At 34.3% G+C, this 19985-nt stretch overlaps 1 protein-coding gene across 4 annotated transcripts in view; it reads right to left on the reverse strand.

The window, feature by feature from the left end:
- Window positions 1-609: 609 nt before the first annotated feature.
- Window positions 610-19985, reverse strand: part of LOC104368696 (sodium channel protein type 2 subunit alpha) — a 77005-nt gene continuing 57629 nt past the window's right edge. For 3 of the 4 annotated variants that reach the window (XM_033007873.2, XM_033007872.2, XM_042784142.1), the window contains exons 21-27: window positions 15137-15259; window positions 12902-13183; window positions 9676-9729; window positions 8273-8410; window positions 6145-6249; window positions 4792-5062; window positions 610-3898 (exon numbers count right to left, since the gene is read on the reverse strand). In XM_033007873.2, the coding sequence (XP_032863764.2) occupies window positions 2706-3898; window positions 4792-5062; window positions 6145-6249; window positions 8273-8410; window positions 9676-9729; window positions 12902-13183; window positions 15137-15259 (2166 nt within the window). In that variant the 3' untranslated portion in view covers window positions 610-2705. The remainder of the gene's footprint in view (window positions 3899-4791; window positions 5063-6144; window positions 6250-8272; window positions 8411-9675; window positions 9730-12901; window positions 13184-15136; window positions 15260-19985) is intronic. The other variant, XM_033007874.2, reaches the window with a different exon arrangement.

Consider the following 19985-nt stretch of genomic DNA (forward strand, 5'->3'; position numbering starts at 1 on the left):
GTATTGTGTAGCATCTGGATATTATGACTATGAACACTAAACACAGCTGAGTTTCCGTGTGGTCTTTTTCTTGTGAGATCAAGTGAAATGGTATTTATTATTTCTGAGAATTACTGGAATAAAAAGCATCATTGTACAATCAAAACCAACCATCTGTTTGCAGTGAGCCCTTTGGCTGAATGTTATACAGGACCAAACATAGGAACTTTGTTGGAGAGTTCGTTTGCATGTTTAAGATTTGTAAAGCATGGGCAGCTTTGGGAGCGGCAACGTGGCAAACTAAAACAATACCTTAGGTACCGAGAAGTGCCTTTATGCCTTTATGGTTCAGAAGGGCTCTTGAAGGTTGACAGAAAGGCTGTTGGGGCAGAATGTGTAGATGTCCTGTGTTATCCCCAGATGGTATGCTGGTGACAAAGAAGTAGAAATCAATGTGGTGTTGCCAAAGTTCTCAGATTTTTTTTTTAAATTGTTTTACATAAAAAAAGTTAAAATGGGAAGACTAAGTTAATTAGGTCTAGTGATAAAGCATTCTTTATTTGTACCAAATCTAGTTTTTATCTTGCTTTAACCAACAGAAGGACAGAGACAAAGAAAAAAATATACGATAAAAAGTGAAATCTTTATTTTTTGGCTCATTTGTAATATTGTTTACTTTGTTTATGATGATAACAATTTCCTGCATGCATTTCACCAACACATTACAAGTCAAAAGCATTTGTAAAAGAAAGATTCTACATTTAATGTTAGCTTGTGTATGAAACACAAAATCTCTTGATGTCCTTGTTTATACAAATGTGCCATTTTGTTCTTGGGAAATATTGTGGATCCTATTTGTACAAGTCTAGTGCAGCGTGATTCAAAAAGAATAAGAATAGTGTATGTAAACAGACACTGCAAGATAGCAAGGATTTCATGAACAATGAGATTATCTTGGAACTTCTGATGCAAAACAGCACTAGAAATTCTCACATTCCCCTAATACTTTCCTTGCTATGTCCTGTTACCAGATATAACTATTTGGAAACAAGATGGGTTCCAAATTTACACAATTTACTTCACATTGAAATATATGCAACTATAATATTAAAACAAGATAATCTACAAATACTCACTTTTTTTCTCATAGTGGGATGATGCCAGTTTGAAATATACTGTGGTTAAAAGTAAGCCAAGTGAATGAGGAAAGAAATATAAGAAACAGTGATCTAAACCTGAAGACACTTTTCTTATATACAAAATTGTTGCCAAATGGTATTTCTTTACATTATTTATATATGCTAATCACATTTCCAACAGGTTAAACAGTTTGCAATATTGCCTGTACAGTCTGATTCTACACCATATATTAGCCACTTCAAATTTAAAATGCAAAACTAAAGAAGCTCATAAATAGCTGCGAACTATTGCTTAACATTTTGAAAGAATGAGGTATGGTTGGACAATTTGATTCACTTCACCACTGACACATGGCTTCCTATAGTGGAGACTGTGGGCAGTGGAAGGAGCAAGATACAGCAGCAAAAGCATTGACATGCAGCAATGATACTCTCCAAGCTAACTATAATGACACAGAATATATGTCCTGTTGATCTCTTGCAAATTACCCATTCTGTGGTACATATCCGATGCAATTCAATGTGGCAAAGCCATTTAATTCTATGCTCAAATATGCATGGCAGTATACCATTAACATTTACATGGAAAAGGGTATTTTATTGATTCATTGGATGTTGGCCATAAAAGGAGAAGACAGTAGCTAAAGAACAGTCTAGGAAGAAATTTGAGCTGTTGAAAACAAAAAAAAAGAAAACAAAAGAGCCCCCAAGTATATTTTGGTGAAGCTATTTTCTTCAGTGCAGAAACTGCACAATATTTTTAAAGCTGTGAATATTTTAACCAAACCAAGAACTTGTTCATGTTTAATGATTTGCATAAAAATAAGTCACTGCAGATTCCTGTAAATTAGGGGAGACTTTCCAGGCACATTAATCTGGATGCAGCCATACAAGTAGTTAGAACACCTAAATTTAAGAGCAAACCTGAAACAGTTCTTAAAATTTTTAGCTTTGTGCAATGTCCTATTTTTATTTCCGCATGATTTACAAGTGCAGCATGGCTATGAAAATCACTTCTATCTGTACATTATAGAGAATTTGAGAGTAGAACACCTGGTCCTCATACCTCTTTCCCCAACATAAAACCTATTACAAAAATAGTCACATATAATTGTAAACAACTTATGAATTAAAAAATGATAAATACACTAATACTGATTTTGTAAAAATATGACAAATGTAGCAGTTGCATTACAGTGAAGAGAATTACTGTTTTACATGTTTTGCAATATGTGAAACACAAAAAAGTATCGCTTTGCACTCATTTCATGCTCCGTGTTCTCTGTGGAGCCACTTTTTCCCTCATTCTTAGCAGTGTCAGCTGTAGTGAAAACAGTAACCTCTTGTCAAGCTTGTTACCCTGATTCACAGAGTCACAGTTTGATGAAGGTTCACTGTTTTGTTATAGGCACTGACCTTAAGTATATATATAATGTATATATATGCACACACGCGCACGCACACACACACACACACACATATGTGTAAAAACTGTCAGTTTGGCATAAACCTCCTGCAGGAGTCCAGTTGATGCTTCTTTCTCAAAGACTGTAAACAAGTTGTCCCACAAGCAAAATTCTTAGATCTTTATTTTTTATTTTCCCTGACATCTTTACCTTTGTAGTTCTTTTCTGCTTTATCTTTTTCATATTTTTCTTTGTCTGGCTTTGTTACACTGTCATAAGAAGGTGGGGAAGTTGTAGAGGAACTCTCATCTGTTTTTTCTGGAGTGGAGTTCCCATTTAGTTTGTCAATAATTATCTCTTTTATAACTGGTCCATCTCCTTCTTTGTTTTTATTTCTGTTATATATACTAGATACCTTTTTAACTTTTTGCCTTAAAAGGTAATGCCTGTAAGCACGCTGAATAATGACAGCAGATACTTCTTCCTGTTTTCGTTTTAATGTGGTTGTAATTGGTTCATAGGAGACTTTAGAAGGATTGGCTGCCATAAACCGATCTTCCATCTGTATTCTGAGGGCATCCATCTCCCCACTTTCCCCCAAAACACGCTTTGTGAAAGCAAACAAGATGTCAAGGCAGTGAATTCTGTCACCGCTTACCATGGGCAGATCCATTGCAATAAGCTGGACTTTGTTTGGTTTTGCTATAAGAAGAGGAGGATCCAACGAAGCTGCAAAATCTGATAGCTTACTGAACTCTATGAATTGTGTCGCATCAGGATCAAACTTCTCCCAAACCTCATAGAACATCTCAAAGTCATCCTCGCTCAAGGGCTCGGCACTTTCTTCAGTAGCAACACTGAAGTTCTCCAAAATCACAGCAATGTACATGTTCACCACTACCAGAAATGATATGATGATGTAGCTGACAAAGAAGAAAATCCCAACAGAAGGGTTGCCACAGTCACCTTTCACAGAGCTCCCTGGATGATCTTTATGGGGGTCACAGTCTGGCTCCCCACTGTTAAGAATTGGGGCTAGCAAACCGTCCCAGCCAGCAGATGTGGTAATTTGAAATAAGCAGATCATGCTGTTACCAAATGTTTCAAAGTTGAACATGTCATCGATCCCAACTTCCCTCTTAACATAGGCAAAGTTGGACATGCCAAATATCGCATAGATAAACATGACCAGGAACAGCAGCAGGCCAATGTTGAACAAAGCAGGAAGAGACATCATCAAAGCAAAAAGCAGAGTGCGGATTCCCTTAGCGCCTTTAATGAGACGCAGGATTCGACCGATCCTGGCAAGTCGGATGACTCTGAATAGTGTGGGGGATACAAAATACTTCTCAATCATCTCAGCTAAGAACATACCTAGAGAAAAAAAAAGTGAATACTTAAAATATAATTTAAAATTCATTCATTCATTACCTATATTTTACCTTTATTTATTGCTGTCTTCAAAACAGTCAGAATAGGGAATCTATGTTATAGCAAAACATCATACAAGTTATTAAATTTTTTTGAAAGCTATAATTAAGGTAAAAGCACCTTACTTATCTTGAAATGCTATCTAGGAGAAGGGAAATAAGTAAAAGAAGACTGCTTGTGGCAAGGTAGCTAGTGTCTGTCTAAGGTTTTAGTCATTCCTAAAGCAGCATGGAAAGAGAAGTTACTGTCATAGTTATAATTAGTTCTTGAAGCTGAGCCTATTACCACTGTCTTTTATATTGGCTTAATTTCTGCATAGTCTTTCTTTTTACCTGAGGATCTACACTGTTTGAGCACAGCCTCTCTGAGGTGTATCACTCTTTAAGTCAAGTTTTGTCACACAACTCATTTACACCTCAGAAAGTCTTTAGCTTTCAGCTGACAGAAATCTAAATATTCACTAAGAACTTAGTTACCAAAAGCAATTAAAAATCTCTCCCCCCTCACATACTTTTCAGTTTTAGTACTGAAATCAAATCTGTGGATATTTCACATATATCACTGAACATTCCTCTTTCTATTTGTACATGTTAATCTAATGTGCCAAATAGTTCCTTTATGTCTTTTGATGTGGAAGATGACAGTGAATCTAATGGGAGAGATAAAAATCTTATATGCAACATTTCATATATTGTATGCTATACAGTATAAAGATCTGAATCAACATGTAAATCATACAGGAAACAGAAAATTTCATATTCGGTATCATAACATTGTTGAAACAAATCTTCCCTTTTCCTTCCACTAATTCTTTCTTGAAAGGGAATTGCTCTTACCTACTATGGAGAGAATCACAACCACAAAATCAAAAATATTCCAGCCTATAGTGAAGTAGTAATGGCGAAGTGAAATCAATTTCAGGACACATTCTCCAGTGAAAAGGATAATGAACACAAGATTAATTCGGGATAAAATTGTTTCCATTTCTTTACTCTGGTCATCTGTTTCTACCATCATTGTGACCATGTTAAGGCAGATGAGTATCATGATGCTGATGTCAAATACTTGTTTGGTTACAAAATCAAAGACCATGCCTTGGAATTTGTTCTGCAAAAAACAAAGATGGAATATAGTTTATACTCTGAAAATATTTGTCTTTACAAATGCCAAATGGGAAAGTGAGTCCCTGCAAGATGTAGGAGTGCAGAGCAAGACCCGTTCACAATACATCTGTTAATATACAGTAAACCCATGCAGGTTTGTGTTTCATCCTGTCAGAGCAGATCAAGAAGTGTACCACTGTTGGCTGCAGGGATGGGAAGGGAAACAATTCAATAATAATAGTAACAGCATTGACAATTGATATTACTGGTGTAAAAAAGGTGGTATAACTTGATACACATCAAGAGTACGAGCCAAACAGAAACTAATTTTCTTGTCTTTATTCTTAGCTGGTTTTAGAATACTAACCCCCAGAGATTGCTCTCTTCCTTAAACTCATTCTGCTTGGTGAGATTGTTGGACTGCTGAAGTTACATGTGTCAAACACACCATAACAGCAATATCCTAGTTTTCCTTTAGTACTTAGCTAAATGTTTATTTCCATATGTCTCTCCTTATAAAGACTATTTTTAACCACTTGGTACGTGAGATGCAACAAGTATTTTATTTTTTCCAAACGCTGTAGGAGTTCAGTAAATAACAAAGTAGTTTCTTATCTTAGAGACAAATTTATCTTAGTTTATGCATTACTGCCTAGGGAATTCTTTTCACCTGTAAGATTATCTGCACCTGTCTTTCTCTTTCACATTAGGTGACCACTGCCCCCTTCTGTCTTTGGCAGCAAGGGCCAGTGCATCCCCATTTCCTACAAAGTCTCTGTGAGGAGAAAAAACAGAAAACAAAGTTTATCTGTGGGTAATAAGAACCTTATTTATCTGTGGGTATCATTAACCATATTAAATCCTACAGTTCATACTTCAGAGTATGTTTTTAAATGAAACATGAATGATCTAGTCTGCCGAATAAAAAAAAAAAAAACAAAAATCCAAAAGATAAATTCAACCTTTACAGGAAAAAAACCTGAAAAAATATTTTCTTTCCAGATATATAACCTTCTCTGGTTGGATAAAATCATATTACCAAATGAGTATTTAATATTAGGAATATTAAAATCAAATCACTCTTACCACTGGCCTCGGTATAGGTTTTTGTGGCTTTTTGGATCCCAGTTTTTTCATTGCATTGTAATATTTCTTCTGTTCTTCTGTCATAAATATATCCTGACCTCCAAAGTAAAGAAATAATATCAAAACTAATTACTGTCATGTCCACACATACAACCTTTGACTACAGTATGTCTCTCTGTAATATAAGCATAGAATCACAGAATGGTTTGGGTTGGAAGGGACCTTAAAGATCATCCTGTTCCAACCCCCCACCACGGGCAGGGACCCCTTCCACCAGACCAGGCTGCTCAAAGCCCCGTCCAACCTGGCCTTGAACCCTTCCAGGGAGGGGGGCAGCCACAGCTGCTCTGGGCACCCTGTGCCAGGGCCTCACCACCCTCACAGGAAAGAATTTCTTATATCTAATCTAAATCTACCGTCTTTCAGTTAATATTGCATTTATATTTGATTTATATAACAAAAGTGATTTTTTTTTTTTCAGTTATTTGTAGTGTGGATGTTCATATGCATTCCTAACACTCAAAAACCCCCCTTACTGGTGCCTTATCAGGCTGACGGTTGAGTTTTTCCAGTGTTTCATGCTAACTTTTGCTGACTTGGCTAAAATGGTTCTTATTATACTGATGCTGTTAAATAACCTGCTGATTAGATATGTTTAGTGCATAGGAGCCTGACTGGTGCATTACATGTCCTAAATTCTAGATAGACCTTTAGGATTACAGCTACCTGGGTGTAAAAGAGGGGTAACTTTGAAGCATAAATTGTGTCAAGGGCAAGTATTTGGGTCTAATCCGAGGGTTTTAATGACAGCAAAAAAAATTTTTTTGATATAAATTTAAAACTAATCAAAATAATGCCACAACAAGTTATTAATTAAAACACCACTGGAACCTTGACTAACTCAAATTAGCCTTTGTTTGCAGCTGTAAATGTTGCCAGTCAGATGGCAGCACTTCAGTATAAAGTTTATATATAGTCAAAGTTTATGTATAGTATATATAAAGTCAGATTTCAGTATAAAGTAAATTGTGCTTCTTGATGAACCTGAACTAAGTCAGATGGAAACACAATGTCATAGTCGTTGTGTGCTAAACCGGATATTGAAGCCCAAAGCATGGCATATCGATAGAAACTGAGGAAGTAGCCCCAGACCTGTTTATGGCTCTTTTAAGAAGCTAAAGGGTATTTTCGCAAGGAAAAACTTCTGTAGTTCACAATTGAGTTTTACCATAGATTTTGTACAGCAATGCTGCTTTTTATTTGGTGATCAGATAAAACCAAATCATATGAAATTGCTTCTTCACAGCATACAAAGATTTAGAATGATCCTGAGGTTCTTGTTCCTTTTGGCAGTTAATGGCTAAGAATTGTGAGGTTTTAAAACATTTTAAATGTGATTATTTGTATTTTTATATTTTAAAAATTATTTTAAATAAAACTATGTGCTTTATCAATATAATTACTTTAAACATACTTGTATGTCAAATGCATACAGAAAAAAATTCCTTCCTTTTGTATCTTTCCTTTATTATTGCTAATAAATGATATATTGTATTTGTGTCTAAAAAGTTCATCTCATTCCTCACAAAAGTGTTAGAAGAATAGAGCTCTTTTGTATACATTTTTACTTGTATCTTTAATTAGTGTGAAGGTCTGTTGGACTTACTTTTAACCCACTATTTAATCAATTTGCAGAACTATTATCTATTTTACAAACACAATGCCATATTGTATCTTCATTAAGTGTCAACAGTTTATAGGATTAATTAAAATTAATTTTTCTTATTTTTAAAAATTAATTAAAAAAGAAACTCTTCCATGTCAGATAGTATTACATCTAATCAAAAGAATAATGCACGATCCCTTTCTGCATCTTCATTTTAGCTCTTACAAAATTTGAAAATTATTATGAACTGACTTGTTATTTGTCCCTCTTTGCTTCTCAGAATGCTGAGATGCAAAGATCAAAATCACATCCACAAATTTAACACAGATTAGGTTAAAAAAAGAGACATTTTTATTAAAGGATTCGAAATAACTTTTGATTTTTATTAGCTTTACATAAATAAGTTATTAATTCATTATAGCTAATAATTTATAGCACTATGGTAACATTTAAAATACTTATCTTCTTCTTTTGTTGGTTGAAATTGTCTATAATGACACCAATGAAAAGGTTCAAGGTGAAGAATGATCCAAATATTATAAAGATGACAAAATAAAGATACATGTACAAGTTGTCCTCATACTTAGGTTGATCTTCTACCTACAAAATATTATAAATTTTATTACCCATGAGAATACTAGAAGTAGAAAACAGTGTATATTATTTATGAATAGGTATATGCTATTTCAGCTAGAAAAGCTATATAAACTGCACTCAGTTATTAAAAAGACCCATCATGTCCATTCCAATCAATATTTGGAGAAATGGAAGTTGACAGAATGATTACTCATATGTAATTTTAAAGTAAATGTGCACACAGATATGTTTATGTACGTACATATACACAACGTTCCTCGTACAGAAAGAAGAAGCAATGTGGGACTGAGATTAGTCATGAGTACTTAAAATTTTAACAGCATAAATCTAAATATTTTATACGGTGTTCAGGATATTTTCATGCAACAGAATCAATCAATTTTACTGTCGCCTAAATCTCCCTGGAACTATTTTGGTCTTACATGAGTGTCCTTACATCCAGATAAGAACAGATTCTTTCAGTAAATTTATAGTGAGTGTATGTTTTGTGAAATCCATTAAATTGATGCAAATTTCTAAGAAGGATTTTGTTATTGTCTTGATTCTTCTGGATTCCACATCTCAACGCCTGAACCTCTAACACGCAGTGTGCCAGAGTTTTGAAATGCTGAAGTTAATGAAACAGGATATATTACTCTGGGAGATGAATATCACTGTGTGCTGATGCATGTCACTAATATGACTATAATCTAGGTCATATAGAACTGGTTCAGGCATCTGTATTGCACTTATTTGTACAAGGTAGACATGGTTTTAGTTTTGTATCCATGATAAAGTTCTAATCCCTAGAAAAATTAACAGATGATCTTCAGCCTTAAAATCTAATTGCACTTAAATAGCTAGATAATGTAAGTGCTCAACCTAAAGAAACAATGAAATGCACAGTTACAAACCATAAAACAAGATTAATATGTTCAAGATGTAATAATTACATTATATAATCTTAAATTAATTCATATGATTACCAGAGAAAGTGGTTACAAAACCTCTTTGGTTTTTTTCATTAAAATTACCTTTTCCAAAAATAGTACAGTTAATTTAATTTATTTTATTTGGGTAAACAGTAGGAAATGGGATTAATTCTTTCCACTACAAATTCTAAGATTCATGAAGTTACATAAAAGTTCCTTTCTAGACTGACGACTTATCTAGAAAAAAATATGTATTGGTGCTGATTATAATTCTTAACGTTATTGTATGTGTAGCTGTTTAAATTCCATACTCAATATCAGAATACAACAGATAATCTTTGAAAGTCTTACACTTACATCTCGTGAATCAACAGCAGCATACATAATATCCATCCATCCTTTGAAAGTTGCCTAGAAATAAAGTACAGTTATCTTGCCTATAAAAATTCATAATGTGGAAAATAACTAGGTCACAGCATTTGGACCTTAACTTATAATAAAATCATATATAAATTTACAAGCCACATTTAATAACACAGATGTAGTAAAATATTTTTCATAGTAATACTAGGGGGTTTTATAAATTACTTTTTAGATATTCCAAAAATATTAAAAATCAGGCTCTGAAGGTCTCAGCAAGGGCACAGTGTGTTTGGAGCTGCAGATGCTTACTTTGCAGATGAAGAATGGTAGAATCAGATATACATTAATACTGGAGGTGTTCAGGTAGAATCTGCTAGAATGACCATGGTGACAGCCATTTTATCAAGTTTACAGCATGAATCGATGGAGTCAGCAATACAACTTCTGGACAGATACCAACATGCATCTGAATGTTTTTTCTATGGCTGAACTGCCATGGTATTTTTAGAAATGTTTTAATCCCACGTAACTCAAAGGAATAGACTCTCTTCAAAATCAAAATATACATTGGTTCTTGAGGGATAAGATTTACAGAAGACCAAAAAGTGAACTGTGAAAGACCTGTGATTAACTTCTATAAAACTTTGGGCTGAGTTCCTATAGAGACTTTGTCTAGGTAGAATAAAGAGTAAAAAAGATCTGCCATCATTGCTCTAAGGGGGTGATTTTCATGGACATAGAATGTCCACTTTCTGAGGAACACCAAAGACTTGGTGCGACATACTAGTTAAAGGTGTGAGTGTCTGCTTATCAGTCAGAGTTTACATGCTTATTCACAATAAAGAAAAAAAGAACTAAAAAGCCTGTGAAATTAACAGGTAAAGAGCATCTCTCCTAAGGAGATTCAGGAGAGGAGCTGTACCAGGAATAAGTTTGCATCTGTGCTTGCCAGAAGTAGCTCTGGTACTTTGGTACAGCCGCTAGTGTTCACAGCAGAAAACCTGCATTCTGGGAGTGTTCATATCGTCCTAACTCTTGCAGTGCAATACAGATCTACTAAGAAGGTATGCTTGGAGCCAGGCTTCATAGATCTTTCTGGCTCAATTTACAACTGACAGCCAATTGGTGCACTTTGCATAGCAATATTAGAAGAGGAGCAGAGTTTGATAAGAGCAATAGATACAGAAGAGTGGAGGGCACATGTTAATAGAGACAATCAGATGAAGAGGTGATATGATACATGCTCAAGGATCCCCTAATTTCTGCAGGAAAAGCAAAGGGTGGAAGGTAATATTTGAAAGGGAAAACAATGAAAAATCTGAAGAAAAAGAAATAAAGAAAGAGGAGAATGAAAGGTCCACAGTAGTGATGTAGTAATTAAAGACCAACGCTGTCTGGATGGGTGACACAGATGACATTAAGACACATCTTCAAGAGTCTGGAGGTTTCCTTATATATCTTCAGAGGCAAGTATTGGTAACAAGATGGTTCACTTTAATCTCTAGTATAAGGGCAGCAATGAGATCTGAAGTCAGAGAATTAGGATCATCATTCAGTACTACTACTCAGGACATGAGCGTCACATTGCCTTTATAGACAAAATATTCTAAGCCAGATAGTTAATTTAGGAATCCAGGTCAGCTAGGGATACTGACCTGCTCCAGGATAGGAGGAGCAAGCATAGACAACTTGGTGATATCAAAGCAGGAACAATCCCATGATGTTTCTGACATCATTTCATACAGTGAAACTGTATGTCAGGTTATAGACAAGTGATTCTACAGAGCTCAATCATCTAAACATAACTGCTTGCTTTCTTGTTGTGTTTTGGATCAGATGTCAACTATCAAAAGTTCCATTTTAAGCCAAGGAACCTGTAGAGAGCTAAGATCTTTATTCCTCTGGCATAAATAAAAGGTATGATTAGCACTTAGAACAAAGACGTTTCTGTACCACAGTGTGTATGAGAAGGGCTTGAAAGGGAAATACAATTTACAGACTTTGTATAAGTAGCAGTAATTAATAGAATGAATATGCCATGTGATGCAATATCTAATACTTCACAAGGATAATACTATAAGCAACATAATATTTATTTAGTATATTATAATGACTCTTTAACAAGCATTAAAGGAATATGATAGTTATAAATCAAGAGTATTTTTTGTGATAAAAGTATTTTACAGTTTCCTATTTTACCCACAGTCTAATGTCTATATTTTCATATACTACTTAATGAGATATATTTATTTAAGTAACAAGTGCTGTTTATCTGTAAACATCAAGAGAAAATATTATATGATTAATCAGACCTAATACTCAACTAGGATCTATCGGTAACTGTCTGTATTCTTCCCATGGGCAGCTTCTACTTCTCAGAAGATTTCACATCTCTTATCCATGTATTATAGTAGGGAAAGAATTGGCTCCATGCCACATGAAACTGTGTACCTGAATCTCAGATCTTGCATTATTTATGATTCCTTCCCCTAAATCCACTTCCAGGTCTGGAAAATCAAGCCCCTATTAAATATCTGCACTGGAAACACCAGATTGATACATTTTTATTTTTACCATCTAACTTAAAACTGGTTCCTTAGATGAGTATCGACATGAAGAAAAATCCACTCTACCTTGACTAGGCTGTTGACAAAAGAAAAATTATTTCACAGTGGTAAAAGTGCCTAGATGAGTGGATTTTAAATGTGAAAGAATGTTGCTGTGGATGTGTAATGGTACCTAGGAACAGATTATGTGGCAGGCATTGCTGGTAGTTGCTCACTTCAGACCAGTCAGGATGTCTGCCCTCTTTTAAGCTGCTGTCTGCCCTCCCGTCTTAGAAGGCAACTGAGCTTATAAAAGCGGGGAGAGAACTTTTAAATAAGACCTCAGGGACCTCTGAGCTTTGTTCACCATGGCAGGACTCATGAAATGCATTCCTGAACTTTATATTGTACACCACTAAAATGATTCTTGCACCTTTTTGACTTACTATTTTCACATTATTATCAACATCATGAGACTGTATTCCCTGTCCTTGGAATGGAAAGCTACTCTAACATCATTAACACAAAAATTACATGTAAAAGTGCAATAGAGTTGTATAAACTGTACATCATTACTATTAAGATATTATTCCACTACTTAACAGTCTTAACTTGCCCATTTTTTCCTAAACTTCTTTTAACAAAGCATAAAGAAAATATATAAATTTACTTACTACTTGAAGCAGAGCAAGATATCCAGCTCCTACATTATCAAAGTTTACTTTCACATTTTTCCATCGAGCACTTTGATTGTTTTTTATGAGTTCCTCACACTGAGTATAATTGTTGACATCACTGACATCAAACATCTCACCAGTTGTGGTGTTGACACAGTGATAGAATTTGCCAGCAAACAGATTTACTCCCATGATGCTGAAGATGAGCCAGAATATAAGACAAACCAGCAATACATTCATGATAGATGGAATTGCTCCTACAAGGGCATTTACAACCACCTAGTATACAAATTAGACAAAATAGCCACTTAGTTCATGAACAGAAAAATAAAAATACTTTAAAAATGTTAAAACAGTATTAATATGAAATGGACAGTTAAAATATTACATTAAAAATTTATGGGGGAAATGTTATTTAAGGTTCAATAAAAGCACTAATATTGCAAAAAGCAAATAATAAAATAATATGGAAACCAAGACAATGCAAAAGTCTGAAAAAAACTCAAAAAGCAAAAGAAAACCTGTTAGTAGCAAGATGGATTCTTAGAAATTGTGTGCTCTAGAGAAAAAGAGAGAAATAAATGTTAAATTTCAACAAGATAAATTAAAATCTATAAATAGAAAAGAAACCAGAAAAGTATAAAAGAATGATGATGTGGAAGACTGAATAAAAATGTCTGCATGTAAAACTATCATTACTAGTGATTTTATTCTCAAAAGCTTTATGTATATTGTCACCAGTGTATTTTACCATCTACATACAGCATAACAAAATTAAGCATATCTTATTTAGGTTTTTTTAACAGCATCTGCTATAAGTCTTGGGTTTAAATTGCCCAGCTCACTGTAGTTACTCTTGCACTTATCTATTAGGTTTTTTTATTTTTTAATTGGCTGCATTTAATACAGTTAAGCTACTCTATATAGGCAAGCGGCAGTAAAAGATCAGATGAAATACCTTGATAAAAATTTTCTTTTACTTTTTGTGATTGAACTAAAAGAAAGCTGCAGATATTCAGACAATAATTTTCTACCAAATCAGTAGAGACCACCATAGCTTTTTGTATATTGTTTTGACAATAGTAGTATTTTGCCATTCGCTAATATGACTGAAAGTAGTCTAAGATCAATAGAGGTTTTGCTCATGTATTAGATAGGAACTAATGTGTTATTTACAATGCAAATCATGTAAAACATAGTGGTGATGGTGATGTGCCACAAGATATACTCCCCTACACTGGCTAGTGTGGCCACCTCTAGAATAGCAGCAGCCTCAACTCAAACAGAAGCCACACTCTGGAAACCGAAGACCTATGGCCAAAGTATAAACATGTCTTGCTGCATCTGGGTATTTTGAGGTGAAAGATTAAAAGGAGATTTTTCAATAACGTTACCTTGTTAATTTTTTATGCATCAGTTTTTCCAGGAAATAGCATAGTCTGCATTTTCAGCAGACAGCTTGTAATAGTTTGGTTTGGGCTTTTTTGTCAGATTGACAGAATATGAAAATAACAATTTCCTCAACAGGAAGGATTTAACTGTGTAGGAGAGGTAAGATGGCAGAAGACGCATTCATATGAAGTAAGGGACACTAGCTGAGAAATTTATTTACTATCTCTCTCCTCCTACACTTCCAACCCTGTCCTTATTTCAGGTATCTGTTCAGAGAACTTTTCCCTAATATTACAGCATTTATTGTAGGATTTTTTTCCCCAGTCAGGTAGTCAGGGAGCCACAGGGAGTCTTTAGTTTCTGGTGTGTTACTATTGTCAGCTTCTTCACCTGTTATATTTTGTTTTGTTTTGTTTTCCAGATAATCCTGTTCCATCCCAAACCACTGACAAACTAATAGAGAATAGAAGTAAGCTACAGAAATTTATAAAATAAAGTCCCCAGCTCAACTGGAGAAAAAAAACTCCAACCCTTTGTTCTCAAATTTCTCATGTCCTTTTACTTTTCTATATAGGTCCACAAGTCAGTGGAAATTTTAACAGTCAGGGGGCTAGGATAACACAACTATGCAGCAGCAGGCAAATTTGATAAACTCAAGGTCTAATCTCCAAATGTAAGCTGTACACATCTTGTGTATAAGGATATGTTTGAAGGCCTTTTTTCCACACATATTTGCATTTTTGCATTCCCGTTCTGGAGTTCTTTGCAGAAAGCATGAGTGTCACACTTCCACATTAATTTTTGTATGTATATATTCATTCCAACTCAATTTTCTCTCACCCTCATTCCTTCAAATCGTGACAAGGCTCTTAAAGGTCTTAAAGCTCTTAATGTCCGAAGCGATTTAATGGCACCAAGTTCAGAATAGCCCAAAGCATTGGCTATTAAACTAACCAATGAGACCTATAAGAATACAGAAAAAATATTATTATAAAAATTGTTCTACACTGTTTATTTAAAAAGAATACAGATTCAATCAACAGAAAGATCAACAGTGACAAATGAAGGAACACCATTCTTTCTTATAGTGATATTAAAGGCCCAATCCCACAATTTTCATACTTGCTGGAAAGGAAGGAGGTCATATGAAGACATGTTTGGCGAAGGAATATATGCTATTAAATGTCTATTATAGCTGGATAGGGTTTAGTAGTCAGATGGAAGCACACGGTTGGTGAAGAATAAAATTTTCAGGAATATTTAAAGATAAATTAACCATACTTTCAATAACTTCATTAAGGATCAACCTTACAAGAAATTTTAAATTCTGAATACATTAGAATAGTTTATTAACTACCAAAAATATTATTAATATGTGTAATCAATAATCATATGGTAAATAATGTAGTTGTTAATTAGATTATGCTATAAATATTACTTCTAAGTCAAACATGCAGACCACAGCAACAATAGCCAGGGTATCTATGGAGTATATATTGACAGAGGTGGTACTTTCTCACTTGCCTGACAACTCTGTCAATACTTTTTTTTTCTCTTCTAAGTATAGGAAAGTATTATGTGATACATATTAACAGATGCTAGCATTATAACAGTAAGTGCTCTATTATCTAAAACAGTAGTGAGGTCCTGATCCATATTACCAGGATTTTATTATAAGCCAGTCCACTTCAGGAAGGAGCAATTAATTTACTTCTCTAATGGACCTGATTTTTAAACAGTGCTAATGTGAAATAATTTAATTTACTTACTTTGAGCAGTTTTGGAGACAGAATTGGGGACATATCATACCTTACTCGTATTTTATTCAGTTCTACCACCAGAATCATAGAAGACACTTGAATGAACATAGGCATATTTCAGTGTTTGAAAAAATCCCTCAGATGACATTTCTGTACCTCAATCTAGAGAGTTCTTCAAATAATTGGCTATACAGCAATAGGCATTCACTGATAATGGTGGTAAGATTTTGCCCATTATATGAAAAGGTAGTTTCCTATGTTACTTGTATCCAGAAAGAACAATGAGGTGAATCACAAACACAAGAGTTACAAGATCATGTCTCAAAAGGACAATCTGAGAGCAGATAGACATCAATTATTCATTACCATGTTACTATGTATAATCTAGCAGAAAATAGTATTTTAGGGAATACATATAACTGTAGCTTTCAACTGGATTACATGTCAGGATGTAACTTTTTATCAAAGGAAAGGCTTATTTTATTGCTGCAATGGATAAGTTTGTAAAGGAACTTGTTGTGATTTATAAGTATATTGAGAAGAAAATCTTACTGATTTTCCATAGTCTGTAACTGAAGTCTGTTCACTTACAAGAGATAATATTATAGTTTCTGCCATTTACATTAATTATTGTCATCAATTGTTATTATTGTCATTAATACAATTTATTTGTCCTGTGATCATACAGTCATAGAGTTCTTTTTTATCCTTAGCCACCTTTATTATATTCCAGAGATAGCAAGACATGAAATTCTCTGTATTTTTAATAGAACATTCACTGATTCACTTACATCAACAAGATACCCAGACATGACAATAAACTTTAGTGTACAGACAGCAAATTTTACAGATTAAAAATAAACTATGAAGTATATATTAAAAAAATACGTCTCTCATTAGGAGAGCAAGACATCTCTTTTAAAATTGAACTCACATTAATGGCTCCTTCATTTTATACTCTTCTCCCCAAAATAGCACTGTGCCGTAGCTATCTGTCACAAACAAGACTCCATACGAGCTAGTTACATAGCTGTAGCTCCTGTAACTTCAGTGGCACTGTGTATATTGGCAATTTATAGGTTCTGATTGTAGTTTGTGCTTTATATTTCAGCCTGTTTGCAGCTTGCTTAACACGGTGCTAGTGCTCTTACATTATAAACCTAAAATTGTTTCAAAGAGAAATACTTTCTCTTGTAAGCAACAAGTTTTGCTCTGTCGGGCAGTTCAAATGAGAGGCAAGGATTTGCTTGGCATTTTTTGATTTGAATTCTATTGTATATACAGCATAAGTATATACAGCTGTTTTGTACTGCTCAGGTTTTCTCTCTCTTCTCAGCTTGGTCTTCTGTCATCCAGTCCACCTGTTTTGTTGGTCGTAGATGAGAAAGTAAATGTTTCTGTACACTGATAAATAGATTAATTTATTTCCTTTGAGATAGGAATGCGTGCAGATGCAGTAATATTAAGAGATGAAAATGAACTCAAAACAGTGGAAAGAATTTTTACATTCATATCCTAAAAGTAGAGGGTTGTATGTCCACATTTTTGTGTGTGGATCTTCTAATGTAGATTATGTGTTGCAAAAAATGTTTTGAAACAGCAGTCACAATTATCACTGCTCAAGATCTTCAGTCAGGGTTGTCATCCAAGCCAGATAGATGGCCATACAAATCCACATTGACTTTATTTCTATTTAGGCCTAAAATTTAAATGCATATGAATTCTGTGCTACTTGGTGAGATGGGTAATTTATGTGATTTGATTCCAGGTCCTCAGTGTCATACAGCCTTCCCACTTCCAGCACTGCTTATCTTATCTTTCATGTGGCTTAAGTGTTCAGGTATTACACTTAATGAGGAATAAAAAATAAACTGCAAAATTTTTCTTTCTATTGAGAAGTTAATGATTTTTCTTATTTTTTTGAAAGATGGGTACTATATTATCAGTTTTCTAGGTAGGCATTTTTGACACTCTTGGAGACAGGACACTGGACCCAATGTAGCCTTTCTTATGCCTTGTGTAGCTTTTCTTGTGTTATGGTCCTATGCTAAGATAATATAATTTTTTCTATATGCACTTGGTGGATAATTCTGAATTTATAGTATTTTACTGGCAAGTATTCAAAATTCATTTTGTTTAGATGCATAATTTCAAGCTATGATCCTGTTCCCTAACTCACTGAACAAGAGCCTTAGGTTTCATGCATATATCCTCTGAATATTCCTTTGAATGCATGAATTAATTTCATTAATTTCTGGACTATCCAATGTTATCATAACGTACCATGTTAGAATACAGATAAAGACATATGGGACTGCCTAGGAAGACAAAGTGACATTTCTTTCTGTATCTGGTTTTCCACCACATCAATATGCTCATCTTCTTATTTTTTCTTATTTTTATTATGAAGTTGTCAGGGCAGCAGTTGCCTCTTACTCTGTGCATACAACACTTAGTATATTAGTATAATGTGACCCTCATCTTTTCCAGAGTCTTGCTGCTGAGTTAATTATTCTAAACAGCTAATAAAAAGGTTGAGAAGACAGTTTAATTAAATTACTTCAACTGTTTTAACAAAAAGCATGAAACATTTTTAGATATATAGAGAAATATAGTATAATCCATCAATATGACGAACTTTTAATGTACTATACAGCAAGCCCAATGGCGGGTTGTTTTGCTACATTTAATTTTTCAAAACCTGTACCCATTGGAATTTTATCAGGCATGAGCAATTTCAGGAATGTCAAAGATTCCATTTCACTTACAGATTCATTACATCCCCACAGTATTTGGCAAAAACAAAATTTGTTTTAAATGTTACTTATTTCCATTTCATTTAAATACAATATATTAACACTATAATTTAGAAATAAAGTGTCTGTACCAAATTATAGGACTAACTTACAAAGTTTAAAAATATACAGCATAAAACAGTATCCATTTAAGATTATCTAAGATTACATGTTGTAGCAGAAAAATACACAAAAAAAATTAATAGCTGAGAAATTCATTGGGTATTCCCAGATTCCCTGTCTCCTTCCCTGATGTCCTACCTCCTAGCTTTGAGTCAAAACCAAGTCAGAGTCATTACAGTTGTACATCGAAACACAGACGTGATAAACTCATGACAGAAGGCTTCTGGAAAAAGGGGTAAGAGCAAAGGCCAAGGTACAGGATGACATGCCGTATAGCATCTAGCTGTACTGGGATAAGATATTGCTGTCTCAAGCCTTTACTGGATATCTCTGCTAAAATTAGTCTCCCCCCAAAAAGCAAACATGTCCCTGCTTCTCAGATGCCTGCATCCAAAATTCAGTCTCTTTGCTTAAACGACTGATAAATGTGTTTGAACTAATTTACCAGATTGTGATTCTGGGTAGATAAGGCACTCCACTCAAATATCTGCTCCTTGCTACAGCTATTCTTGCATCTAGCAGAAGAGTGGGGCAGAGAGATGACATGAGAAGGTCTTAAACTGAGGTAGCCAGATGTACCAAGTCATCAGTCATGGCTGTAAACTGACAGCTGAAAATTGCCATTTCTTTCTGTGATTATTAAAATCTAATTTGGTCACAATCACTGAGAGCAACTATGGCTATTTCTCACAGTAAGAGTCTCAGGTATGTAAGATATTGAAGGTCAAAGCCCTAAAGGACTATCAGTGTTTACTCTTGAATAATTTTAGAGGATGAAATTAAACAATTTGATCAACTTCAGTCACTTTTAATGAAGAAGAGCTCACTGGCGTTCTCACTGGGAGAATGCCACTGAATCACATCTGTTTAAACTGTCTGTTAAAGCAGTGTGGATTCTCTGCTTTTCTATAAGAAGCTAATTATTTCTTTCAGGTGCTGTCTGGTTGTGCTAAAGGAATTGCTAATTAGTGTTAGACACAATAAGAAAATTTTTACCACTTCCTGGAATAT

Source organism: Tyto alba, unplaced genomic scaffold (genome assembly GCF_018691265.1).
Source record: "Tyto alba isolate M040663 unplaced genomic scaffold, T.alba_DEE_v4.0 Super-Scaffold_7, whole genome shotgun sequence".
In the NCBI taxonomy this organism is placed as follows: Eukaryota; Metazoa; Chordata; class Aves; order Strigiformes; family Tytonidae; genus Tyto; species Tyto alba.